We start from the raw sequence: 27,749 nt of genomic DNA on the forward strand, positions 1-27,749 counted from the left end.
CCCCTTTATCGTAAATCGTAAAACAAATAGTAAAGATTTATAACAATGTGTTGTTTCCAGTAATGTAATTTTAACCAAAAACTTTATATTTTCATCATAATTTTTTATTTAATTTTTAATCATAAAAATAAACCGTTTTAGCCAAGTTTTTAGCCAAAGACAACACACAACATGCAACATGTTCGACTCGAACGTGAGCTCCGAACCAGCCACAAACTTAAAGCTTCTTTCAATCAAAAAACGGGTTTCGCTGCGTGCGGTTGGTGTCTCGCTCCGAAAACAAACTCAAAAAACAGTCAGTACTAATTGGTAGACACTATACTCGTTCCGCTAACTACAGCTGCTCCAGTGATTAGCTGGCCCACTAATAAAAACCAAACAAAACGAAAGAGCTCCATTGCGCTCCATTAAACAAATGCTAAAAATTGTGTTATGCAAAGCAAAAGTGTGAAATAATTCGTAATCATATAATTTATGGAAATTAGCTAGATGTTTCGAAAAATTATTTGAAAATATTTTTCCCCAAGTGTAGTGATTGTGCTGAAAATCGTGAAACAACATCGTCCAACGATGTGGATAAATGTGACCATTAAAACGAAATTAATTTTGATACCGGGTTGCATACAAATGGAGCAGTGAATAAAATAAATACAATTTTGGGTAAGAACCTAACCTCTTCTGGTAGGGTTAGAGGGACTGGCCAAAAGAGGAATAAATCATAATTAGATCCGGTTTACATTCAAAATGGGGCTAATGCGAGAAGTGTGGGAAACTACTAAATTTCCTCTATTTGTGCAGCCTATTAGAGCGAGATTGTTTATCTTCCAATAGAGATAATTGAGGCCCAGACAGAATGTAGATTTATGGCATTAGCATCCTTAGACTTGGAAAATTTTTTAACGAATTCTTAGCTCGAATTTCTCTTTGAAACATTAACAAAAAGACGGGCATTTGTTTGCTTGTTACCTTAGAAAATATTTACTTTAGATTCGCTAGAAAACAAGTCTCGAAAAGTTCCTCTCCTCAAAGAAGTGAAAGGAGGCGAAAGCTGATATTTTTTCGGGTACTTTTTGAATTGCGCCAACAGACCGGACAAGTAAGCCCCGTATCACAGGTCGTAATATTTCCAAGAAACATGCTTGTGAAGTTTTTTCAAACTCTAGGCTTTTTTATGGGTCTTTAGTTCATTGACTGCGAACTTTTGTTCTATTATTTTTCATTGCATGCTGAAATTGTTTTCAGACAGTTGCTAATAAAGTTGTCTACTTTATGGGAAGAGCTCTCGACGGTCATTACTCATGCCAAATCAACTTGGCACCTCCTCTAAGCCGCATCCACGGTCAAGTTGTCATCTGCTCCTTAAGCCTTATGCAACGGCTCAAATTAGCCATGCAATTTGTACTTAACTATTTACAGCGCACTCAGTCTTAGGCCAAGTTAGTGAGCAAGTCTGCAAGTGGGGGGAAGAGTAGCTTTCCGGGCACTTTGCAAAGGCGTCGGCTGCCCGTTCTCGCCAAGGACCTGGAAAAAGGCGACGACAACGCGGAGCGGACAAGCGACAAGTTTATCACTTGTTAAGCCAAAACGTGGCAGACATGCACCGACGCTTCAGTTCCAGCATCACATCCGCTTCATCCTGGCCGTCGCGACACCTCCGCTCCTTGCCGCCTCCTCGAAAATCCAGCTTTGGGAATCGGACTCCAGACGAGGGCGACGTTGGCGTCGTGTGGCAGGCGCAGATGGGCGCGGCAGATAAGGAACTTGGCTGCAGACAAAGACCAGCACTTGGGCCAGGTCCGGGATGGGACCGATCCCATTTGCATGGAGCTGACTTGAAGTAGGCCACTCAAGGGGTCTCGGATGAAAGTGCTCACAAAGCAGCAGCTAACTCGGAGAATCTATGTTTCTTTTAGCCTTTTAAATAGTGTTTTTGAACTTTAAATATCGTATAGAAAATAGAGTTTTGAAAAAGAATTGAAGTTTTAGTGCACACTCTAAGCTTCGCTGTTATAACTTTTGAGTGCTTAGAAACCCCTCCTGAAAGAAAACACTGGACTAACTAATGTGAAGAAAGGCATACAATTTATTAGGCTTTTTAAAAAGTTTAAAAATGTAAATATTTCCCAGACTTTCCCACACTTTCAACAGTTACACAAATAACCATGATCCCAATATGAAGCGAATTGCTGACCGTTTTAGGTAAACTTTTGGCAGCTGTGACTTCTTTTTATTTTTGGAAGGAAACTTAAATCCAAAGATATTGATGCGGCATTTATAAGAGCCTCACGAAGTTGGGCTTCATCCTCCGGCAGAGTCACCCACACTGCCAGCTGCTCCTCTTGCCACTGCCATCCTCCATCTGGGCCTTTTAAATAATGGCTGCAAATTGTTGAGCGACAATAAAGAAGAGTGACAGCAACAAGCGGAGAGTCTCAAGGCTTTCAGACGGGCCAACAATCCAGCCGCAGTTGGCTATAAATAGTGGCTGGCAATCGGAAAGCGAAAAGAGTCAGGAAGCAAGAGTCGGGCGATTGTCAACTCGAAAATTACGTATACGCAGACATCGATGCGCATTGATAGTTCGATCCGAGATGGCTTTCGTTTCCGCCATGGCCGCCGGGGAAATTACCTTTATAAATTTCTTCGATTTCCCTTTTCATTCGTCTCTGGATGAGAGAATACTCTGCATATAAATTCTGATATTAAAGTTGTGGCTTAGGTTTTATTAGTTTGTTATTCACTAAGTCCAAGGCAACTGCAAAATTAATTAGCTTGAGTAAATCGTAACAGCTTATCTGGTTAGCAGATATCTGCTAAATCTAGAGGGGTAATTGCTACCAAATAGATTATTCTGCTTTATTCACCCAAATGTTTGGTAATTATCCGCCACTAATCTATTAGCAGAAACTTGTCACAGGCAGCGTTGGCAATTAGCATTATTAAGGTATTGTATTGTTCCCACCCAAGGTGGTTCTCCTTCACCTTGTCTTACAGCTGGGTAAACAATGTTATTCGCTCCATTTTCCCCGCCCCGAGTCCTTACTTTGATTTACACAAAGTATCTGTTGGATTCAACTACAAAAGCATTGCTTTTACGCAACTTTAATTAGCAAGACAAACAACCTGTCCCGGCACGGCAGGATGCTTTTTCCCACCTGCTGCTCGTTACTTTGTCTGTTTTTTGGCCAAAAGCTGGACAAAAGTTGACAGACTGAGCAGAGCCGTTGTATACTCGAACTAAAACAAACGCCAGCTTAGAAATTTAATTAAAATGTTGCTCACAAAAGCGCTTAGCTGTCGATAAACAAACTAAGCAACAGAAATTGTAATATTCGCAATTTTTGGCCAATTATGAGCAATTATAACGTATTAAATCTCTTTAGAAAGAAGCCTAATTGAATTTTTCCCAGCTCGAGGCCCGTCTTCCGCAGTTGCCCCAAAAGGTTGCCGACCTTTCGCACGTGCCCCGCAAATTGATAAGCCATAAATATTCCTTATGTCCGAAAGCAACAGTTTGGCCTCCATAAATGGGATTCAATGCCCAACTAAGGGCCCTGTTGGACCAAGGGCCGAGTCCGTAGGCCGATCCCTGTTTTCCTTACAACTTTTTGCTGCCACTGCTGCTGGCCCCCTTAAACTGAAACTCAAACAAAAGGCTCACAATCAAACAAAAGGCAATGGGAGCCAAAAGTTTTGTTATTGTCAGTTTCCTTGTCATGCTTCATCTATTTAGCTCTCTTTTCATAAAAAATTAGCTTTCCGCATACAAATCATTCCGGGTTATGCAAGTCCCCAAAGAGATTCTTAAAATATATGGTACAATCGCTGGCTTAGAAGTAGAAAGAAGTGAAGGGTCGAAACTATTTGTTCATTACTGATTTTCTTGAAAAACTATTAAATCATTCTGTGTCGTATAGTTGCAGTGTCGTTGGGCTGGGGATGTTGGCCAAACTCGTGAATCAAGTTTCTGACAAAGTTAAGAGCTGCAAGCCAGCACTTGCAGTTCATTTGGCCAAAAGTTGGCATTCTCGATGTTTGCTACTTTCCGTTAGGCAACAAACAGCCAAACAATTACCCAACAAACCGAACCTTTCTCCCCCAGAAAGATTGAAGTGCAATAGCAGCAGCGACAGCAGCAAGAATCGTGACTGTGATGGCGGGGTAGGGCGGTCAGAACGTGGCATAGGGCAGGGGCGGGGCAGGTGCAACTAACTGCACGGGGCATGGGGCAGGGGCAGGGGCATGAGAATGGGCCATGGGCCTGGGCATTCTAGCGGAACCTTGTGTCGCATTATGCCTTGTTTTGGGTTGTCGGTGGATGTTGCTACTTCTGTTTGCTGTTGTTTCTGTGCCTGTTTCTGTTGCTGTTGTCGTGGCTACAACATGTTGCCTACAATGTTTGGTTACAATTGTTTTTCAGCAATTTTTTTGTTCAGTTTGCTGCCTGCAAGCGACATGCACATGCATGGATACATAGATACATTTGTATCTCTGTGCTCTATGCTCACTGGTCACCGGTGGGGTTCTGTTCTAAACACTCACACACACATTTTACATACTAATTATGTTCTGTTTGCGCTTGGCTGACGTTTCACCCCACCAAACACCACCCCCTCAATGTGGGCGAACAGCTTTTAATTATTCGTGTGTCACATTTCAGTTTTGTTATATCAATAAATGGGAAAACGGAACGATTTCAAGTGCACAGGTTCAATTCGTAATGAAGCAAAGCCCTTGGGGGGCGGGAACCAGGCCACAATGTAGAGCTCTACCTGCTGGTCTACAAACTATTCAATGTCGGCTTAATGTATCATAAACCAGAAATGAAAATTAATTTACATATCTCGGATAATACAGACAGTACATTAAAATGGGAATTTCGTTGGGAAGAGTGTTTCCTTTTTTGTAGCCACTTAATGGATTAGCCAGGTCTTTTTACAATAAAAGATATGAAAAGTAATCACTTTATGGATATATCAATTAAATGAAAGTCTAACAGAAATGATGAATGAAAATGACATCAACGTGAAAAAGAGGGCAGTGGAGATATGAAAAGTCGCTTGAAACTGGCTGCGGCTTATTTGGGTTAATCAAATTTGGCCGTGTTTTTTACCTTCTTTCGTGCCTAAAAAAAAAAAAAAAACGAGGAAGGCGGGGAAAACAAATGACAGTGGCCCATTAAGCACCTGTGTACTCACATACATGTATCTTTTAGATACGCATTTCACATGCGCCGCGTACTCTCTGCTCATTACGAACGCAACATTTGCTCTGGCAGATATCAAAAAGCACGGCAGCAGATTCGGGCACGCATTTTACGTTAATTACATGTCGCTACAATTTCGGGGCTTTGTAATTATTTTGACAACATGTACCGTTCCTACGGCCTTTGTTGTTTTTTCTTCTATATCGCGTTTGCATTCGAAAATCCAAGGTTTACTGTTACAATCGCTGGGTTCTCGGGTTGATATGCTGGTTTTTCTTCTTTTTACAATGACGAGGATTTCAAAAAATAAAGCCTCTTCTTTCCTCGCCTTCAATTCTGCGGACAGTCAGTCACCCTGTCAGCGGCATTTGGTTTAATGAGCTTTTTACGAGCCATGCAACGAGCAGATACATTCCCAGCTACCCAGCCAGAGATACGGATACAGATACGATGTCGAAAAGTTGAGTAACACATGACAATTACAGTTAGGGCTTAACTCCGAAATGGGGTCAGAAATAATAATGCCATGGATGGGGAATAATTGAACATATTAATTGATTTGTAAAGTAATCAACCATCTCCTTGAAAAAGGTCTAGTTAGGTCAGGGAACTCCCTCCCAAGACCACTACAAACGGGGGGCTAGAGTCTCACTTTCTAAGTAACTGAGAGTATCAAGTTCTAAACAATACCTGGGAAGCCATCCATTGGAATTGAATAATCAAGCAATTGAATTGCTTTTTGAGGTTTGCTGAGGACTCTGAGGACGGGCTGGCTATTAGTGAGCTGGCTGTTCTGGACTGCGGTTCTGATGGGGCGTTGGGGATGGAAACCCAACATCAAAGATGCCACTCGGATGATGGCAAACGACCAAATCTACGGCTTCTACAGCTGCGGTCTCCGCCAATGAATGGATGGTTGGATGGATGGCTGGCGGGTTTGATTGACTGCTTGACTAACTCGGCGAGCAATGCACCCGCATTTAACGCTCTAGTTTAAAGACGAACGCGTGCGCGTTACGCTTCCAGTCATGCAAATCGCCAGAGTCACAGTCGTACCCAGAGTAATAGTCATCGGCATCGTCATCGCATAAATGCATAAAAAGCGAAGCAAGTTAGTTGTGTATTTGCAAGCAATTTGCATAAGAGAGACCGAAAAAAAAACACGTCAATATCCGCCGGCATCCGAGGAGTATCTCCGAGTTCAGATACAAAGATACATTTATGCAAGGGTCAACGATTGTATTGTGGCATCATGGATTCGGTTTTGCTTTTCTGCATGAATTGACTGTGATAGAGACAATGTAATTGTTACTCTTATTTTTGGAAGTTAAAACAAATACTATCTGTTTCTTAAATGAAATCGAACTGCAAAGCATCTATTCCTTGGCTCTTCTACTATGTCTATATATTGATTTCGCATTTAATAATTAAAAAAAATCAATTCCAGCTGCATCATAAAGTGAAGAAAATCTCTAAAATGCATAACCACAGATACGAAACGTTTAGAAAAAGCATGAAAACGCGGAAAACAATGAATATAGCACAAAAGTTATGCATTTTGCTCATGGGTTCCTAACATTTTCATGGCTGTTGGCGGAATATGTATATATGGAAATGTAGTAAATACACTGGGAAAATATAAACCACTTTTAAATTCAAGAAATATTTATTTTCAAGGTTTAGAATTGTAAGCATACATAGGGAACAGTAAAGTCTTAAAGACCAGAAAGACTTTTTCTTTAGAAAAGTTCAACCATTTTTCACTCTGTTTATATTAGCCAGAGGGCATATCAAAAAAGTGTAGGGGTGTTTGAGGAAGATTGGACCCCATTGCCATGTGCGGTCATGTGGCCCGGCCTGCACTCCTCACGTTCGCTGGCCCAGTCTTCAGCCCCCCCGCTAGCATCCTTGTCACCCCTTTAGGTCTGTATTAACGCTTAGGGTGAACGAAAGTTTTTTCCTCAGCTTGCCAATATATTTGCATAAAATGTGCAACGGCTGCGGTTCCATTTTTTTCCATTATTTATTTATGCGCCTGCCTCGTTGGGCTTCCATGGTCCAGCACGACTTTTCTTGTTCTCTCCGGACTTGCGGCCCTCTTGTACGGCTGGCGGCTTACTGTAATGGCATTTATTGCAAGCCAAGCCAAGTCAAGTGCTTCATAAAAGTTTCCGGCAAATTAATGAACTTTTACCGACCACACCCGGTATATGATTAAAACTTTGCTCTCAACCTTGCAATTCTGCATGCATGAAGCCGAGCCGCCAGAAAAGTTTCCCGACACATTTCCATTTCCATTACAAAGATCTCCGCTCCCACAGCTTAGTGAGCGATTTCCATTCAAATCGCTGGATCCGCCCTCATCTGGGATTTGACCCAGTTATGGATCACGATTCAGGGTATTATTTCTTCACAATTTTTTTCTCCTTCTTTTTTTTTTTAATTGTAGTTTTCAGTGGCCTTTTGCTTTTATAGACATTTGGTTTTGACTTCAAATCGCCCAGATAAATGGCCGAGATATTTCTATTGTTTTAGGTGGAGGAAATGAAATGTTTGGAGAGAGAGTGTTTTGGCAGCTTAAATTATGGTTTATAATAAATGTTATTCATAGCTATATTATTATCATAAAAGAGATAAGCTTTATAATAAATACGGTTCCAACCTAAATAATAAATAAACATTTTTTAGTTCCTTCCTTCTTTAATGGATCTGTTAGCAAAGCAACAAAATTTTTGCTGCAAATTGCAGATGCCACAGCAATGAAACTGGCCTTTGTGTTTAATCAAGTGTGAAATCTTTAATCAAGTTAGCATCCCTTCCTTCGCACCCAACCCGACCTCTGTCCTCTAGGACTGTGTAGCAGCCGATTTTCGCTCACGACTGACTGAACTCCCAGCTGGGTGAGTTCCCAGTCGGCTCAGTTCCAAATCGCAGTTCCAGTTACGGCCAAAAGCCGTTGCAACGCAGCTGTCTCTCGGCTGCTTTTCAGTTGGCCTACCTGGCATGACCTTTTTTTTGTCGTTCATTTACTGTAGTCATTGGGTTTCCCTTCTGGGGACCTCCCACACCTGTCCCCACCACTGCCCTGGCCTTCGGAGCCAATTAAAAATCCATGGACTGAGTTAGGCCCTGAACTGCACGACTTGGTTGCCAGTTTGGGTGATAAACAAAAAAGACGAAAAGCCGAAAACGTTTTCCAAGTTGTTTCATTTTTACTGACAACTTTCGAGTGCGAATTAAGTGAATTATCCGTAAAAGCATTGGGTAAATTATCGGCATTGATATTGAGACATGGGAAAGGTTAAAAAGAAAGCTGGCTGCAAGGCTAGACAATAAACATAGGTATCTGGAAATATAAGCCATACTTTATTCACTTAAGACAATTAGTTACTAAAAATCTCATCTCTTTTCTTTTCAGTTTATGATTTTCGAGAAAATACTTCCAAGATAAAGAGGTGAGTTTGAAACCTGCAATTATTTTAAGCCTTTTGGCGTTACTCCTGGAAATGTCAACCATTTTAGGGTTTCCCATTACACATTCAACCCATTCCAATCACTCTGAGTTCAGGCATAAGGTAGCCATTATTTCTCCTTAAATCCTCTCTGCATAAACATCCTTTAATGTGTCAAAAAAAATATTGAAATTTCGCGTCAAGAAACGCGCACGGGAAAATACACTTAAGAGATTTTATGGCAGCATTCAAATTTCTTTGTGGCGTTTTCTTGTGTTGCGCATACACATTTTTTTTCTTTTTGATAAGGCCTCGGGTAACCCCGCATCCGCATCCGGTTTGAAAAAAATCGAAAATATGTATCAGCAACAAGTAGGCAGTACAGGTCTCCGTAAAATATGCGTGGGTGGTGAACTGATTTTCTTATCACTGTTCCTGCCTGTCGCTGGCAATCGATTTGTTTGGCCTTCTGATTGACTGGCTCAATGATGGAGGGCGTGACTGCCGCAGGCCTGGAATATTTTATCAACAAAATAATTTATTAGACAAATGCCCATTGATGCCACGATGCGTTTCCAGCAAATCCCAATGAATAATTATTTTCCCAAAAGCAAAAAAAACTAAAACCCTTTCATCATCGAAACCAGATAATGTATTTCAAACGCTCTACCGTGATGGCCACACTTCCCACACTGCGTATACGCAATGTAACTCCCTCCTGTCAGAAAACAAAAAGTTTGCGGCAAATATTTACACTCCGCTCCAGCGCTAATGTATAAATAATTGCATGTCACTTGCTGACTGAGCAAACACTAAGGCAGACGCACAAATTCCCACTTTATTGTTTGTCCCTGCGATTTGGCTGTGAGTCTCCCGGGTTTTTATTTTATTTGGCTTTGGTTTCGCGTTTGGATTTGAGCTGTTTGCCTCGGAGAGAGTGCGTGTATGTGTGTGTATGTGTTGACGGCTCAACACCTCGGCGTAATTGGTTTGGGGAATGCAGAAGGTCTGTCATTACCATAATACCAAATGAGCAGCAGTACTGTGTATGATAATTACCCTCCCATCAAGTGTCGATCAAAGCCCAAACGAAAAAAACCCAATCCAATCACATAGTACAGTGGATATGTATGCGTTGTTTGTATTCAAAGTGTCGCCCCAGATAAAACGGAAAATCCTCGGGGAAAAGTAAGAAAAAGTGCCTTCACATCAATGGCAATTGGCAGGCGACTGTCGACAGCTTGTTGACATGCCAAAAGTTTTAAATAATAAAAGCCATTAAAAAAGCATAAAGTGCGAAACAACCGCTAAAAGACTTTATTAATTAAAAGTTGGTTAAGAGTCCCAAAGTGACAATTATACGATGGATGACAATAAATATTTTATTTATTGGGGGTTTTCTGAAAGCTTCAAAATAAAACTGGGCTTAAAGTTTAATTTTTAATTCTTGAACAAGACCTGCTGGACCTGATGACCGGGTCAGAAATACTTCATCCCATCAGAGTTTGTCGCCCTCTTCGTGTTTCTTATGGATTTTGCGCTCCATAAATCACAAAATAAATTTTGGCGCGTGCAAAATATATAAAAAGAACGGAAGCCAGACATTTAAAAAGCAGAATGCAATAAAAAACTTTTTGATTTTTTGATCTTTTTATTTGCTTGCGCGCCGGTGAGCGGTGAGCACTCCCCCGACCAATCGCAAATCCCCTCCATGGCCCAAAAATGGGCGAGACAGAGCGGAAACGGAAGTGTGTAATGCCATACGTGCCCCGGACCTTAACGAAATGTTGGCCTGCGGTTAGTCCACGGCAAGGTGCAAACAATTTTTATGATTAATTGCAGGCATGAAACGGCAGCCAGAAACATGAACACAAACACGAACATGGGTCTTTGTTGGAAAATGAAACAATAGCCGCATTCGCACTAAAAATATACCCAAGCAGCCATAAAAATGTAATAAAAAAAAGGTTTTATTTTTTTTATAACGAAATATAATTTTTGATTCTTTTGCAAGTAATTAAGTAAATTGAGATTCCTCAGAATCAAACTTTAAAAGGGTATTTAAACTGCAATCTTGTAAACCTTTTAGTTTTCCTTTGTTTTGTTTTGACGTCGTAGGTCAATTCGGGTTTAGATTTTTAATTAAAATAAATTACTAGAGAAACGTTTACAAAGGTATTCCAAAAGTGACCTGACAACACCCAGCTAATTATGAATTATGTTCCAGAGCCCGAAGTTCTCTTTTTAGCCTTTGGATATAAAATAGAGCATGGAAAACGTGAAAACAGCTGTAGCCTAAAAGTGCGAAAAAAGGTGGAAAATTGCTAGAAAATTGGTGGGGAAAATGATTAGACTGGTTTACGGACCATGGATGCCCTGTTTTGCATACTCCCTGGCTCCCAATTATGCCCCAAGGCAGTCAGTCAGCCAGTCAGTCAGTCAGTCAGGTTGTTATTCTGTCAGTAAGTCAGCAAGTCAATCGAAGATTCCTTTACTTTTGTCGCGTCACGGCGCAAAACCATCTGTGCAACGAAGGCTGCCACTTGCATCATCATTTTCTCAGGTTCTACTTCTGCCCTGCAGCATCATCGGCATCCGGTAGACTTTCTTTTTTAGATTGGTGGGGGGGCTATTTTTTTTCCATACAACTTCCACCTTCCACCTCACGCCAGAAACTGCAATTTGAATGCGAAGTAACTGTGCCACGATTTCATTATGCACATCGGCGGACCCAACCTCCGGGTCTCGAGTCCATTGTTTGGGTTCTGCTCCTTTGGTTTCAGTTTTGTGGTTTCTTTCGGCCAGCTGCTTCAATTTAAGCTCCAACTTTGAAATTACTTGACAAGCCCTTGAAGAAACCGGGCTGGAACAGAGCAGCTGGAAATATTTCAAAGAACAAATGAAAACAATATTGTCATTGTGGTTAAAGTTAACCAAGTACATTTCATAATATTACTTCAGTTTTCCTTTTCCGTTGGCTCTGACGACCTCGATCTGAGTTGGTAAAAGAAAATTTCCCAGCCTCGGGGCCTGTCTCATTATTTGGAAAACACTTCCTAAATAAACATTTCAATACTCTCTTTTTGACCTCAAATGTTCAAGCAATTAAATTCACTCAGACTTTCGGCAAATATTTTGTCGTGTTTTCAAGTTCTGGTTCATGCTCGCCCATTAATTTGGCCAATTTAAATGCGGATGTTGAAGGCGACAGAAGTAATTTCTGATATCGTTTTGCCAAGCGGAGCTTTTGCGTTTTTCTCACAGCTTGTCTAAGAGATACGTAGTATACACGCACCCACAGCAACCGCAACTGCCACCGCTTCACACCCATGGCCAGACTTTTCCCACAGTTATCGTCGTGGGGCTAACTTTGTCGCCACAGTGACTGCCAAAAATTGTTTGCCACAAAAAGCCATCGGGAGCTGGCATTCTCGTTTTTCCGATTCAACCATCTTTGGTTAAATTTTCCCAAGTGTGAGCTGACAGAGCCAAATGTTTTTCATTTGCCAACTTAACTGCCACTTCGGCAAGTCTCAATTAATTAATGGCTTCAAACCGAACGGAATTTGAGGGCGGAGAGAGACGGGGAAAACAAATATTGGCTTAAACTGTATTACCACTACTAGGCAAACACAATAATTAATTTAAGGCCTATCATCTCGATCAACTCGAGAGTGATTGCGTTCATCCGCACGCATGCAACCGCAGCCATCCGAATATTTCTAGGGCAATTGTTCGTGCTTGCCCCGGGCCTGTTGACCCAATAATCGAAGAGCATGGCCAAGTGGACGGGCCTGTTAGAAATCGTTCCTTTCATCTCTATTTTTGATGTTTTGGTAAAAATGGCTATGCTGGAATCGACAGCCAGCAATTTATTGGATGAGATTTGGGTAAGTGCAAGTTGCAAGCATTAAATTAAAACGTGCCGGCTAACACAGTCGTGATTTTAAGTCAGTCCTTAGACCACAAACGCCCACATCGTTAACCCAAAAGACTAGGTCTTATAAAAAGTTATAGAATAAAATCATATGCCTCGCAAAGGTTGAATTCTACTGCCAGATTGTAAAGCATATCTTTTAAATGTCTTATAGAATATGTAAAATTATCATTAAGAATTCAACTTTGTCTTTATGCTATTATGTTGCCTTTTTTGTTTATATTATTTTGCCAAACATATCTAGTCCAGGGTCGAACTTCAAAGCCGGTTTTGGCGGGTAGTAAGCGAGGTCAAGTTTTATTGGCGGACGCCATCAAAACAAAGCACAAAAATCTTATAACAAAAATATAAAAAATCAAACTAAATAATGCGACTATTTATTCATTGTGAAGATAGAATATCTATTTTAAAGAGCATTTATCCAACATTCAACTATAGGCGTGCGAATTATTATTAGGTTTTTTCAACTCTCGAAAGACCAAGTTTATTTTGAATGGCCATTGAAAAATCCCTGCAAATGACACTCTTTGTGGCTGGTAATTAGAATTTATGAAAGTGTCAACGAGCAAAACTTATCCGGACACTTGGTCAGACACGCTACTGTTGGCTAAAAATTATTATGCAGACAAGGCCAAAGCCAAGTGGCAAGTGACATCCGGTGCACAGTGGCCACAGCTACCAAAACTTTTTAAAAAAGCCATATATATTCCATATACTTCGAAGCCATTATTCAAATAGAGAGTACCCTTCAAAAGATATTCATAAATGCTCATTAAAATATCATTACGAGCCAAAGTTTTGGGTAACAATTTGCAAATATATTATTGCAATCGTAAATGAGCGGCAAAACCCACAGCCAAGATAATCTTGCGTAAAATAGATGGCGTAAAAAATCGTACATTGTCAAGCAGTAACAAAAAAAATATATATTTATTTCGAAATAGTCCATATCCCATTTTCACTAATTGCAGTGGCCAAAAAAAATATGGTATCTAAAGTACAGGGTACATTTATGAAGCGTAAGCCGCTTAAACATCAGCCAAAAAGTTGCGCAAAATCGACCTTCAAACCACCCACAATAAGCCGAAAATATTCCCCTCTTTAGCGAAAAGTTAATTGCACTAAAAATAAATAAATATAAATGGAACATTTGCATACGATGAGAGTATTTTTTTTACAAACCTAAATGCCAAGGCCTGTATGTTATTTTTTCACATTTCTAAATGCTTCTTAGTTAACTACTTTGATAGCTCTTTGCAGGAAAAGATCCAATAATGATTGGACAATAAAAACTTTAGGCTTTTATTATTGTTTATACACACGCTTTACTTTTATTTTCATTGGCAGTTAGCGCACAAAGTTGTAACTTCCTCAACTTTTGATTAGGCCATCAAAAAAAAAAACCAAACTGACTTCTTTGGGTCATTATAACGCAAAAAGAAATGAACGCCTTTCTAATGCACTTTTTGAGATATATGCAACATAGTAAAAAGTAATTGTCCCCCATGAAACGAAATGAGTTTTTCTCTTGTTCTAATTACGCTTTTTATTGCCGGCAATTAAGAGTACTTGGACTATTGGCCACTCTCAATGAAATTCGGAGAAAGCACTTCAGCCTTTTGCCATTTAAGATTTAGATTACCCAATTGAGATGACCTGGGAAATAGGTTGTGCTCTGGAATCGTAACCCTGAAATCTAATATTTTAATGGCTCTTAGACTTTGTTTCCTATCAGAGCCAGCCTAATTGAGAGTGCTCCAAAGTGTTTAAGCCGCAGTCTTGCGGAAAACTTTTATTTAGCCCGACTAGATAACCCATTGTCCCGTTGCCCGCTCAAATCACAAAACGCACTTAGCGCAAATTGTGAAAGTTGGAAAAGTTTTAGTCCCGGAATAAGCCAAGACGCAACCACCATCTTCTGGCATCTTCCATCTCTCATTTCAAATTTTCCGGCCAGCTGATAGTTGGCTGAAAAAAAAAACAAAAAAAAAACCGCAGAATGCCCCTGGGTTCTTGTTGCCCGGATTGCTGATTACCGGCACACGCACTCGCCTTGGCGGCAAAAAGTGCAAAAAACTTGCAGGCCCAAACGAGTTTTTCTCGCAGGCTAAGTTAAATGTAACGCAAGACTACATCACGATATTCGTGAGAAACCAGGGGGAACATAGTAAAAATTACAAATTTACATCGAATATTTCATACACTAGGTGTGTTGTTTTTCAAGAAAAAATTCACCTTTAAATTCTTCCTGTAATTCAAAGTCGAATAGAACGTTATACCTCAAGATAATCCAAAATGGGAAGGTACATTAGTAAAATAAATATATATTTTTTATTATTAGTTTCCTCTCAAAAATACACTTTAAATATTATTTAACGTAGCTTTAGCGTTTGGTAAATAAAACTTTAATTAAAATGCATTTTTAAACCCCATAAAAAATTCTCGTAACACTTATTCCCATTGAGTGTATCAAAATGGCATAATTATGGCCGAAGTTCAGGTAAGCAGCATGGGAAAAAAGCGGAATAATAAAAATAAACCGAGGGCAGTGGGTTAGGCCAAAGTTAGAGGCACAATTGAAGTTTGCGTTATGCGTTTATGGTGCAGATATTTCTTTGGGGTTTTTCTTCTGTTTTTTGGCCATCTGAGAGCGGTAGCAGATTGAAAACCGGTTGCTGCCTTGTGGGTGTATTGTAGGATTTATTGTTACTGCTGCTCTGACTTTTGTCTCTGCAACTGTGGTCTCGATTATGCAACACATCGTGCCCCAGAGTTGTGCAAGCCAGAGCATACGTCTCTTGTATTTGTTTGATCACCGAGTGTTGTCGTTTCAATTTTTCCCAGTACGTTTTTGCCATGTACTGCAAAGACTTCCAGCTGGCAAAACGACAAGCGACCAACTGGTCTAATTAGTTGACAAATTTGTTGACATGCAAAGCAAAACTGCGAACAACTCGGATTATAGCATCACTAGTATCGGACACAAATAATCCGATTTTCAACGAGTAGCTTTGGGGCTTTGCTCTTGAGAGGCAACTTCTTAAGAAGGGGTTTCTGCAACCACAAGGGGCTTGTACATGATATATAACTTTATTGGAGAATCATGTTACCATGATGTACAAAAATATACATAATTAACCCAATTTTCTACTGGTATATGACTCCAAACCCGACTCCCATCTTTCGCCAAACAAAACATTATCGTGCTGCACTCTTGACTCCTGCTGTCTAATGCTTCATAAAAACAGAATTTGACTACTTTTATTATTTTAAGCTGTCGTCTGTGAGTTTGTTGAGCTGAAGCCGAGGGCTCCCCCCATTTCCCCAGCCAGTCCACCTTTGTGGCACCTGTTCCCACCAGAAGCTCTGGCAGAAACTTGCTACTAGTGGCCACATTTCCCCCGGATTGCAGTTGAAATTAAGTGGTTGAGCAACCAAACCGTTGCTTTTATACATCTTAACTTTTTGATCTTGGCCTTAGAATGATTTTAAACTCTGTCAAAGTCAGGTAAATAGTATCAAATAAAAATGCGTACAGCAGTCGACAGATATTCGAAAAGGAATTTCTTAGTGCAAGTTTAAAGTTTGTTTTGGCTTTTGTGTTTGCCCTTTTTGACAGTCGGAAAATAAACACAAAGCTGCTGTTGGCCCGGATTGCCTGTTGCACTTGTTCTGGCCCGGTTCGTTCTACTGCCAAAGTCAAATCTACATCTGCTTCTGGTTTGGGTTTGTGTTTGGGTTCTGGTTCTGGTTGGTTTCGTTCCACTGGTTTGGCTGGCACTCGACTTTTGTTTATTCGAATGCAAATATTGGGCTTTAACATAGTGTTTCCTAACAAATACATAGCGAAAATTTTACAAAAGTTTGATTTACGACTTACTTTACACAATAAAGCCCTTAAAAAAAACCACAAACTGACAGCGTGATTATTTTTAGTTTTCCTTTAGGAATTCCTGAATTTATTTAATTTTAAATTCCTTAATCCTCTTAACAACAAAGACATTAAATTAAAACAAAACATCTAGTGGATCCTTTGGTCGTGTCTTTATCAAACCATTTTATAGAATAAAAACAATCTTTGACAATCGGCTTTTGATTTCGTATCTAGTCAGAAATAAACCAAAATAATCAAAATATAAATGATTTTAAAACCAGCTGTTAAAACCCCGCCGGTGGATGTTGTGCGGTCGTTTCTGTGTGGGTTTGTTTTTAATTATTGTTTCTGGCTGACGCAGAAATATGCAAACAAGCAAACAAGCTTTTTTCCCCTCACTTTTTTGTAGCTCGGAAATCTCTCTGCAAAACTTTTTAATTACATAGTTCCGTTTGTGGCGGAAAACGAGGAAGGGGGAAGTCAGGAGTTATGGCCACAATTCAAGCAGTTAAGCCACGAAAAATGAACCCAAGCCGGGAGCTCCAATTCCCCGGCCATAAAATTCAGATGCTCTGAGGGAGTCTTTGGAAGGTAGTACAGATATTAGGAAACACAAAAGGAGAAAAATGATTTTTCTGCTTAATTAGAAAGTGCTTGAGAGCCCCAGAAATATTTGTACATTGTTTGCACAATATTGGAACAATATGCCAGTCCCGACTCCATAGTGGGAGTCAGGCCAGGAGAGTGTATCAAAAACAAAGAAAAACTTGGTCGGATGTTTATTTTACTTCTGGTACGTGCCAAATGAAAATAAAACCGTAGCGCGGCAAATTTAATAAATATGAAATGAGTTTACGGCTATCATAATACACACACAAACACATACCACACACAGACACACTCATACTATCGCAGTTGTGGCAAGAAACCCTTGCCCCAATTACAAGGATGCCTGGGATTCCATTTCCAGCCTGCATGCCTTCGATAACGTGCCACAACGGCACAAATACCTTCAAGGCAGTCAGTCCCCCAAAAAAACAGGGGAAGCAAGGGAAGTAACTCAAGGACGAAGAAGGAGGCATGACTTTGGGGGCAGGACTCTATCAAATAAACACGCACTTACGGGCTTTCAGGACTTTGCTAGCCGCACACCGAACCATAAACACGTGTGACAAAATAAATGCCACTAAAATAAGGGATCAGAAGGGAGCCGAAATGGGACTTCTCGGGTATCCTTGAGGCATGCAACAAATTCCAAACAAATCGATGTCCTGCGAGAGCAGAAATATGTGATTATATGTGCATAAAAGTGTCCGTAGACCAAGTCCTTTGGCCTGTCATGGCGAATCCTGTCGCAACTTTTGGGGCCACACAGCGGAACTTGTTGAATAAATAGGGAAATGAACGGCAGGCTGCCACACAATCTGCTGATTGCTACACAGGAATTCCTGTATTCCTTCTCCTTGCCACATTCCTGCCCCAACAGCTACATAACGGGGCTCGTTGGCCGGGCTTGTTAATATGGCCGAATGGCTGGCTAATAATGATGATGATGATGATGAGTGAGGTCCCATAACTGCTTCAGTATGGCCTGAGAATTTAATTACAAAACGTAGCGCCAAGTACACTTTCTCATAATTTTTTGATTGAATTTTCTTAATTACTTTAATTTCATAAATAGTTCCCATAGTCCACAAAAAAAGCGTTGCTCAACCTCCTGCTGTGGGCTTTGAATTCTGTTTATGACAATGGCAAATGAATAAATTTTGGCCAACAATAGTTGGGCAATATTTATCTCACTCTTAGTTTTCTTTTTCACAACTATTATTTTGATGGAGCTGTGACTTTGGACAATATAAACAACGTTATTCCCATGAATTTTTTGTGATCTCTTAAATTTTAAAGTGTACATAATAGCTCGGAACGGCTGTTTTAGTGTTCTCTGCCACATCCTGCAAGTCCGCATCCGCCTTTTCATGGCTATCCATACATATTGCAACACTTTTGTTTCAACACTTTCCTTTTTCAAACTTTGTGGTGACGGGAATATGACCTTGCCATTCAAGCGACTGCCTTGCAACTGCCTCCTTATTTAATGCATCAATGCAACAGCCTCGCTGCCTTCGTCAGTGGCAGCCCTCAAATGCCCTTAAGCCTGCCATTGTCCTTGTTGGCTTGTCTATTGTTTCTATTTGCGGGGAGCAGAACCGAAATGAACCAGACATTTGCATCCGTGTAATATCCATGAGAAACTTTAAGAGGTAGTTCCATATTTCATAGGGAAATAATAGTTTGGGAGCTTCTTTCATGCTTTAATCGAATAGGATTAGCTAGGTAGGCTAAGCTAGTTTAAGTTCCTAAAAGATAAAGCCAAAGCCTTCAACAATAACTGAACATTTTTCCAATGCAAGATTTCAGTAGTCTTTTGTAATCAATATTTGTCACCTCCCCTAAAGTTTCACAGAAAAGACTCCTTTGATTCGATTTCGCAACTGCATTTGCATCTTGATTACTTTTGTCAGATGAACAAAAGGTTGGCTACGCAAGCAGAACCAACCGAAAGCACAATTCTTTTGATGAAAATTTAGAGAAGAATAGTTACAAACAGAAAGCTTACACTCAATTGTCAGAAATGACAATTACTTTTATAGACCCCTGTTAGATTATTAATCCTTACCTATTACTAATTTACTCTACTATTTACCTTTCTTCACCCCACTACCCTTCCAAAAAAACACCGATTTAACAAATGCTTCTTTAAATTCGACATTAATTAATTTCTTTTTAATATTATTCTGCTTGCAGGCATTTATCCGTTGCCGAGGACTAACTGAAAATAAATTGAATCTGTAAGTAGCCGAAAGCATTTTACACATTTTCCGATTAAGCCGCAGAAAACTGTAAATTAAGCTGTCAGCGTCAGCGGAAATGGCCCTAAGGATTTGGAAACCAGCCTTGGGCAGGCCGGTCAGAGTTCAGCCACGTTGAACGGTTCCTGCTGTTGGCCAACGGGGCGTATGATTGATATTCGAAGTATTTTGCCCTGTGGTTTCGTTAGACTAATGCGCGGCCAAGGTGTTAAATTACCCGAAACCGCACCAAAGGCGCAGTTTTCCGCAATTCATTCTGTTGCCTTAAATTCCTAAATGGCTGGAAAATCCAAGGGAATTGTAACTTTCTATAATTCATCAAAAGGAAGTAACCAATTTGGTCTATTTGGTATATTTCAAACTACCCTACTGCTTCCATATCATTTAATTAACTTTGGTACTGCAGCTACATAGCATTCAATTTCCCCACTGCGATTCAGCAAATTCAATTTACCGACTCAATGTTCGGTTTTCCCTTTTTCGTTTTAGCCAAGTTATCACTCATACGCCATGTTGTACGAAAGCGAGTGCACAGAATGCATAATTCACTTACGTGGCTGACTGGTAGAGTTGGTCTATTCGGAGCTTGGTTATTTAACCTTGGCTGGAATCCCTTCAACTGAGAGGGAGAGCCCCAGAAAATAGTTCAATTATGCAGCAGAGTGGCTTGCAAGAGTTCTATTTTCGATTTTCAAATAAGACGTGTGACGGAAATTTTATTTCAGCTGAAGGTACGCCATAAGCCAAAGTTGGTCCTGGGCATCAATTTATTTCAAGGAAATTGTCATATTTTTGCCTAAAATTATGCGATTGAAGATTGTTATACCGGCCCAATTTTGGGCAAATTTCAAATTTCATCATAATTTGTAACTTTCCCAAAAATCGACTAAAAATTTGTCTTCTCCATTTTCATTATATTTGGATGCAGAATAATGGCAATTAGAACCCTGATTCGAGAATAGTATTCCTTTCCCAAATACGATACATATCGGCTTAGCTATTGGCCTAAATGTGGCCCAAAAATCCGCATTTTAGATACCCTCTATTGGCATGGTCAACAGCGCTCTTAAAATCCATTTATTTTCAAGGAAATCGACATATTTCTGCCAAAAATTATCGAAATGACGGATGTAGTACCTTCCCAATGTTGGGGAACTGAGTACTTTAATTCTAAATAAAAACCTGGCCAACTCAAATTTGACCCAATTTTCGAAAATTTTCAAAGGGGTAACATCATGATTTTGGCCAAAAATGGACCAAAAATTTTATTTCTAGATTTTGGTCAAGTTTTGATGCTGATTAAAGGCAATGATTTTCCTAATTAGTAAATGGTAATCCTTTTCCAAATCCGACAAAAAATAACTGAAATATGTGCTAGGAAGTGTCTCAAAAGTAACCATTTTGGCCATCCTGTTCTTAGCTTGGTCAACAAGGTTTTCCAGCGGGATTTTTTTTCAGAAAAATATCCATAACTCGGAAAATAATTATCCTATCGATGAATGTTATACCTTCCCGATCTTAGATCTCCTAGTTGAATAATTCCCTACCAAAACCTGACCAACTAAAATCTGACCCAATTTTCGAAAATTTTCAAAGGGGTAACATCATGATTTTAGCCAAAAATCGGTCCAAAATTTTATTTCCCCATTTTCATAATATTTTACTACAGATCGATGGCAACTGATTTCCTGATTCGTATTCCTTTTGGAATTGGTATTCCTTTCTGAAACCCGGTACGAAATGGCTAAAATATGGGCTAAAATGTGTCTCAAAAGATGGAATTTTAGCCAGTATGGTCTTAAGTTGGCCAGAAGAAGGTATATTCAAGAAGGTATATTAAAAAAGAAAGTATAAATAAAAACTTTAAGTTACCTGCAATAATATTCTTGTTGGTTAATTTTTGTTAAAAAATGTTTATAATTTTATTAAGTTAACTTTTTTGGAAAGCAAAGCATAATTCATTAATATTAACCCTCGTAAGAGGTATCACCGTAGCCGAGAGCCCCCCACATTACCCCTAAACTTGTTGAACTTACTTGAAAGCCTGGCACAGCAGCCATATTTACGGCCCAGTGTCCTGCCTGAAAGTAAAACGTAAAACGTGCGAAGGACACCCGAGCCGGAGGGGGAGTAAACTGGAAAGATGAGAGGGTGGATTGGTCTGAGTTGGACTGGCGAGGAATGCTCGACAAAACGTAGCAGATTGGACCCAGACTCCAGAGCCAAGGCAAGACACAAGGCTGAACCCCGGGCAAAGCTCGTTCATAGCTGAAAAAGAGGGCCAGCTTTGTGGGACAGAGACAGCCAGACTTGCATATTTAATCCTGTTGATTTTTATTTGTTTCCGTGTTGCTTCTGTGTGTCCTGCTGCCATTTTGGCCCGTTCTCGGCTATTTTTTATAGAGAGATAAATGTCTGGTTTTGCATGCCGTTTGTTGGCCGACAGCCAACAGCAACCACCTCCACACTGACCTTCTATGCAACCCCGAAGGTCACACCTCATTTCATGTCCTTTTGTATTCATTTACCTTTGCCAAGATGGACCATTTTCAGTGGCATTTTTAATAGACACGTGCAAAGGTGCAAGGGCAATTTTGTTTGTATAAGATTAACAGTGGAATTTCAATAAAATACTCGAGAGGGAAATGAAACACTTTCAAATATTTATACAAAAAAAAAACACATTTTCCCCAAAGATTGTAGCTGATGTTTTTTCAGCTGTTTTGCTCCCAATATGTACATAAATCAATCCAATCTAACTTCCGTGTAGCTGTTTTTAATGGCTCCCAATGGCTAATGAAAAAAGTGCTCGACTAAGTTGGGCAGAATTCCCAAGCGCACTGACGTGTATTTCACGAAAATTTATTTAACTTGCCCGCAAAATAAATGAGATCAGCATTGATCCCATCACAGTTCGATGCGCATGACAGTTAGTTGAAGGTTGCACAAAAAAAAGTCACACAATCCAATTTAGGTGACTATTTAAATATATAGTCACCGTATATAGTCACTGATACGAGTTATGTTGTTTATTCCAAACAGGAAGTTTTGGAAACCGAAGGTATTCAAAGATTTATATCCTTCTTTATAGTAATGGGCATACTAGATAACTTTATATTATTATATTTTAAATAAAATTGATTCTTTCTAAATAAAGGCGTGTTTTCCCAGTCTTGTTCTTCATAGATTAAATCAATTGAATTTGTCTTATCATAAATCCATTGAATCAAAAACGAATTCGTCCTTCTCTGATCCAGTTTTAAAGTGGCGGTACTTTCGATAAAACCTTTTCCCATCTTCTGATTTAAAAGTCCCTGGGGCTCGGCCTACAGTTAAAGTGCTACTACGTTACAGGGTTACGTGCTACAATTTTAATTAATTTAACAGGATCCTGTAATTCTACAGGATACATAAATTTGAGACGAAACTTTAAGTGGTAGGTACTACATAAAAAATGTCTGCTACCCACGCATATTTTGAAAAGCAAACAAACAAAGCCAACCAAACAATGACAGCCTTGCAGATACACAACCCGACAGATACAGGACCTTACAGATACGCAACATGTGGAAAGTGCGTGTGAAAAATGCGTGGCAGGCATGTTCAAACCAAATCCCGTCGATAAGTGATAAGGCAGCTAAAAAAGTGTGTGCCAAACAAAAAGTATAATAACATTTATATAAAGAAGCCAGCAAAAACTTTCAGATTTCCAAAAATAATGAAAAAAATGCAGGACCTTATTGCCAGTCGTCGTGAAATACTTGCTGGCAATTTATTCAGAAAAAAAGAAAAATAAATGGGGGAAGAATGTGCAGAAAAATATGCTTTATTGATTGGATAAATATTTAATGCAAGCTCGCCAGGAAAACCACTTTGCTAAAAAGTTGGGGGAATGAAGACAATTTGTGTGTGAAATGGCTTGTTTCGGTCACGTTCCTCCTATAAAAACAGATAGTGGTTAAAGTTCTTGGAACAGTCCAGTCCCTTGGATGGCTTTAAATTAGCACAGAATTCATAAAATAAAACGATGTTTTTGGAAAATGGTATGGAAATCGATAGAGTAGATTAAAAGAAAAAATTTAATATGTCGGAAAAATAGTGAGAGAAAGACCAGGTCTTTAAAAGCACAGACTATTGTTTTCGCACAATCACAAGTGTGGGTGAAAACAAAGCCAGGATTGCAGTGACGTTTAACATCATTAACGATGTCTATTCGTGGTCAAGACAAAACAAACAGTCCAAGAACACTGAACTTTTCAAGGCCATAAACAAAAGCCTCCCATGTGGTTGCCTGACAAATTTTTTGAACTTTTTTAGTCTGACTGTGTACCATTTGTCTGGTGGTCAGGACAGAATCTGAAAATTGTGTCCGAATCACGTACGTGGCATAAAAGTTGGAAAATAGAATTTCCATACCATTGCAGTGAGTGGAAAACAATTTTCCTGGCTCTTGTGCATTCTTTGAACTCATTTGAAATTAATTGACTGAAACGCTTCTATTTTTAGTGTATACAAGTTGACTTGTTTAAATGGTTTCCACTCGTCAGGACTAAAATGATTAATGGTAGTTAAGGTCAGTCTAGGAAACACTGTTGCATCTTAATTATGCCCTTGCATCCAATTTAAGTGGAATCAGGAGGAATTAGGCGATCAGCTTACCGAAGAGGCCGTAAATTCAAGGCTCAAATGGAGAGCAACCTTTGACTGGAGAGGCAGGTAATTCCCATTAAATGCTAATGGCCACATGAGCACCAATCAATTCTGAGCCGGCCATAAGGTGAGAACTCTGTATATTCCCATCTTGCCCCAGTGGGCAATTGTCATAATTAAGAGTGATGGATGAAGCGAAGGGGCTGGTGCAGCTGAAATGCCTGGCGAGGCTGCGTGCGTGAATGAGTTGCAATGCCACCAGGTTGCCACTATCCATCACGACTCCCGGGGACTCGGGTTGCATGCCACGTCTGGCTTATTTGTTAATTGTTTTCAAAAGCATGTTACTCCCCAGTTGCATTCCACGATTCGCATGGAAGTGGAAGTTCTCCAGGCACTCTTCCACAACGAAAAAAGTTTAAAGTTAATAGCTTAAATCTGGCTTACGACGGAAGAATAAACAAGACCACTACTAATTACTATTGCCACTTGTGACTAATTCTTAAGAAATAATCTGTTAACTAATTAAATTTGTCTTCAAGCATGAACAGATTGCATTTAGGTAATTAAATAAAAGGGTAATAGATCATGCATAATTGCCCAAATGTTGTCTTACAGTTGAAACTTTGATTGGCGACGATAAAATAAATTAAAATGTTCATTTAAATGAGACGCAAAGCCGTCTGACTAATCACATTATCTAATAATGCCACAATAGTCATGAGCTCATAAATTTCCGCCTTACGTCAGCTGCCCTAATTGTGGAATATAATAATAAAAAGAAGTCCCTGTCCTTATCTGTGAATGAAACGGAAAAACAGCTACCGAGGTTTGGCGTAATAAAAATAATAATTATAATTTCCCAAAGGAGTGTAAAATGCGCGGCTCGGAACGGCTGAAGAATTTAATTTTAATTCGATTTTAATGTAATTTTTTGTTTTCATCATTTTATCCACACTTTACTTGTTTCTTTGGAATTTTAATGGAATTTGCATACTGTCGACTGTCGCGGGCCCACGAGGCGTATGAGTAATTTCAGTTTTAACATGCCCCGGGCTTGTTGACGGATTCCTCGGAAAGAGTGTCCCAAACAAGAGCCAGCGAAATTATTGCCGCAAATATGTGTTATGCATATACGCCGAGATAAATTGTTGCTGAAAAATCTGGGGGGGGGGGGGACATCAGTAGAGACCGTAGAAAATGTGTTGTGCCACTATAAATTGTTGCTACTCTTTTTCTCCTTCCTACCACTTGGCAAATATTGGCTATTAATAAAACATGCGCTACTCTTGTGTTCTTTTCCAGGGAGCACGTTCTCGGGCTTCGGACCACTGCACATCCTTGCATGCTCTCCACCAGCGGGGCACACATCGGATAAAGCAACACCGTATATATCAGCCAAATGTATGCCGGGCGAGCGACACAATTTGCCAAAACCATCAGCAGCATGGCGTGCAGCATTCAGAAGCAGCCCACCCAACCCCCGGCGGCCAGTGGCATGTCCGGAAACCCAGCCGGGGGTGGCAGTGGGCCTGTGGCAGCTGGATCTGGCTCAAGTGGAGCCGGCACCGTACCCTCCACACCGAAAACCACCAAGACCGCTCAGCCACGGGGCTCCTTGCCCACGGATGTGAACCAGCCACCGTTGGAATTCCAATGGCCACCACCAGTTCCCGTTTCCAGTCACACCAGCAATCTGCGCCTCAATATGATGAATCAAGATCCCAAGGATCTGCACACAGCCAGAGCCATCATCGAGGAGCTGCGCTCCAAGGTGCGATTCCAAACGGAGCACATCATGAAGTGGAGAAAGGCTTATGCCATGCAGGTAAAATGAAGTTTAATAAATAAGTTAATTTATTTTCTATATTTATTTTTCACATTTAATTTTTAAGATCACGATCAGTTTGTTTGCAAATGATACCTAAATCAATGGTATTATTTAAATTATAGACTCTCACGAAACCATTAAAATAAAAACACGCGATCTCTAATTGAGTTTGTTATTCAAATGCAAAAATAAATAATTATTACTCTGAATTATATACTTCTTATTTGATATATTTTTATTTGTAACAAACAATAAAACCATTTTTTCCTTTTAGGTTCAACAACACTACCGCTACCAGAAGGAAAAGTCTGACCAGATGAACTCACTCACCTCCCAGCTCCTGCTTCTCGAATCGCGCCTGAAGCGGAAACAGAAGCAGATCGCCAGCTTGCTCAATCACCGGGAACTAACCATCCAACGTCAGCAGAAGGTCATCGATACCCTCTCCTCCCGCCTGGTGGATCACGGCCTGGAAACGATCGAGGCCAGCTACGCCAACGAGCTGGACTCCCTGAACGATTCCGATTCGGCGGTGGTGCTGGAAGAGATCGATTCCGACGGCCCGATGACCCTGGGCACCCGAAGGAAGAGCAGCGGAGCAGGTGGCGGAATGTTGGGCAGCGATGGCATCACCATTGTGCGTTCCATATCCGATGCAATCGAAACGAATCTGAACAAGTATGGAGCTGCCAGGCGGAACAACTGCTTTCTGCGACGTCCCGACATTCTGGAGACGGTATACTCGGTGGAGGAGGATCCGGAGCCCACCTCGGACGTGGCCGAAAAGCGGGACAAGTTTAAGAACCGTTCGGATAAAGCACTGAGCTCCAGTTCCACAGAGGGTCAGATAGATGCGCCCAGTCCTTCCGGCTCCACCACCGGTGCCGCAGATAAAGCCAAAGACTCGTCGCCCGTGGAAGGTGGCGCCGCCATTCCTCGCCGCCAGATCGGCGCTCTCAAAAGATCGCCCAGCCACGACGCTCCTTGCACCACTCTCAGCGTCAAGGTTCCCCAGTTGCAGCCCCCATCGCCTCCGCCGCCAGTGGCAACAGTTTCCCAGGAGCCGCCCACTGGAAAGACACAGGTAACAAATAGTATCATTGGACCAAACCAAATATCCTAACATTATTTTCACATTCCAGGTAACCAATTACAACCGAGTTATGTCCAACCATCGGTCGGTGACCAAGCCCAAGGACGTCAAGTACAAACGCATCAATAAGGCCAAGTCCAAGAGTCTGGAGGAGCTAAGGGGGCGTCTAAAGAACCTGGTAGAGCGGCCTCCTGGTCTCGAAGGTGGTTACTCCGGTGGAATGATGCCTCAGACGGCGCAGTCGTATGCGTGACATTCGCAGCAGACCGAAAATGGCGGCAAGCCAACTGAGGGGGTGCAGGAGGTGGGCCTGCAGGAGGAAGTTGGGAAGAACAGCCCCGAAGAGCTGCATCCTCCGCCTCCGGTGGCAGAGACAGGCAGACACGGCTTCCCGAAGAGATCGCTCACTTTGCCCCGGATACTGGTGCCCCGGCAGTCAACGGCAGGTTTGGCCAGCTCCAGTGGCAGCAGCAGCGGGGGCGGGGCCAGCGGAGGGCGTGGCAGCTTCTAGCAATTAAAGAAATTTTTCATACGCAATTGTGATAAAAAGTAAAACCATTTCCTTCCTTGTATTTGTATACAAGGATTCTCGATTTGTACTGTCTGTTTCAGTTGCTTTAACATGATTCTCTTTTGTAACATTTGTTTCCTCAGCTTAGTTTTCCAAACTTTGCATTTACCCTAGACTATAGTTTTAATTTTACGAACAGAACTGCATTTTGAATTAATTTTACGTTTAATTTCACAAACAAATAAATCATTTTACCACAAACTCATCCTTTTTGTCTATGATTTTCATTTAAAACTATACAAAAAGCGTATGAAAAATTTCGCAA

At 40.6% G+C, this 27,749-nt stretch overlaps 1 protein-coding gene across 1 annotated transcript; it reads left to right on the top strand.

The window, feature by feature from the left end:
* Positions 1 to 247: 247 nt before the first annotated feature.
* LOC108124543 (uncharacterized) lies at positions 248 to 27,689 on the top strand. Its single transcript, XM_017240277.3, has 6 exons — positions 248 to 660; positions 8,625 to 8,661; positions 19,275 to 19,318; positions 25,295 to 25,817; positions 26,095 to 26,904; positions 26,963 to 27,689. Exons 4-6 carry the CDS (start codon positions 25,392 to 25,394, stop codon positions 27,164 to 27,166), a joined length of 1,440 nt encoding a protein of 479 aa, XP_017095766.2. The 5' UTR covers positions 248 to 660; positions 8,625 to 8,661; positions 19,275 to 19,318; positions 25,295 to 25,391; the 3' UTR covers positions 27,167 to 27,689.
* The last annotated feature ends 60 nt before the right edge of the window (positions 27,690 to 27,749 follow it).

Source organism: Drosophila bipectinata, chromosome 2L (genome assembly GCF_030179905.1).
Source record: "Drosophila bipectinata strain 14024-0381.07 chromosome 2L, DbipHiC1v2, whole genome shotgun sequence".
Taxonomy (NCBI): domain Eukaryota; kingdom Metazoa; phylum Arthropoda; class Insecta; order Diptera; family Drosophilidae; genus Drosophila; species Drosophila bipectinata.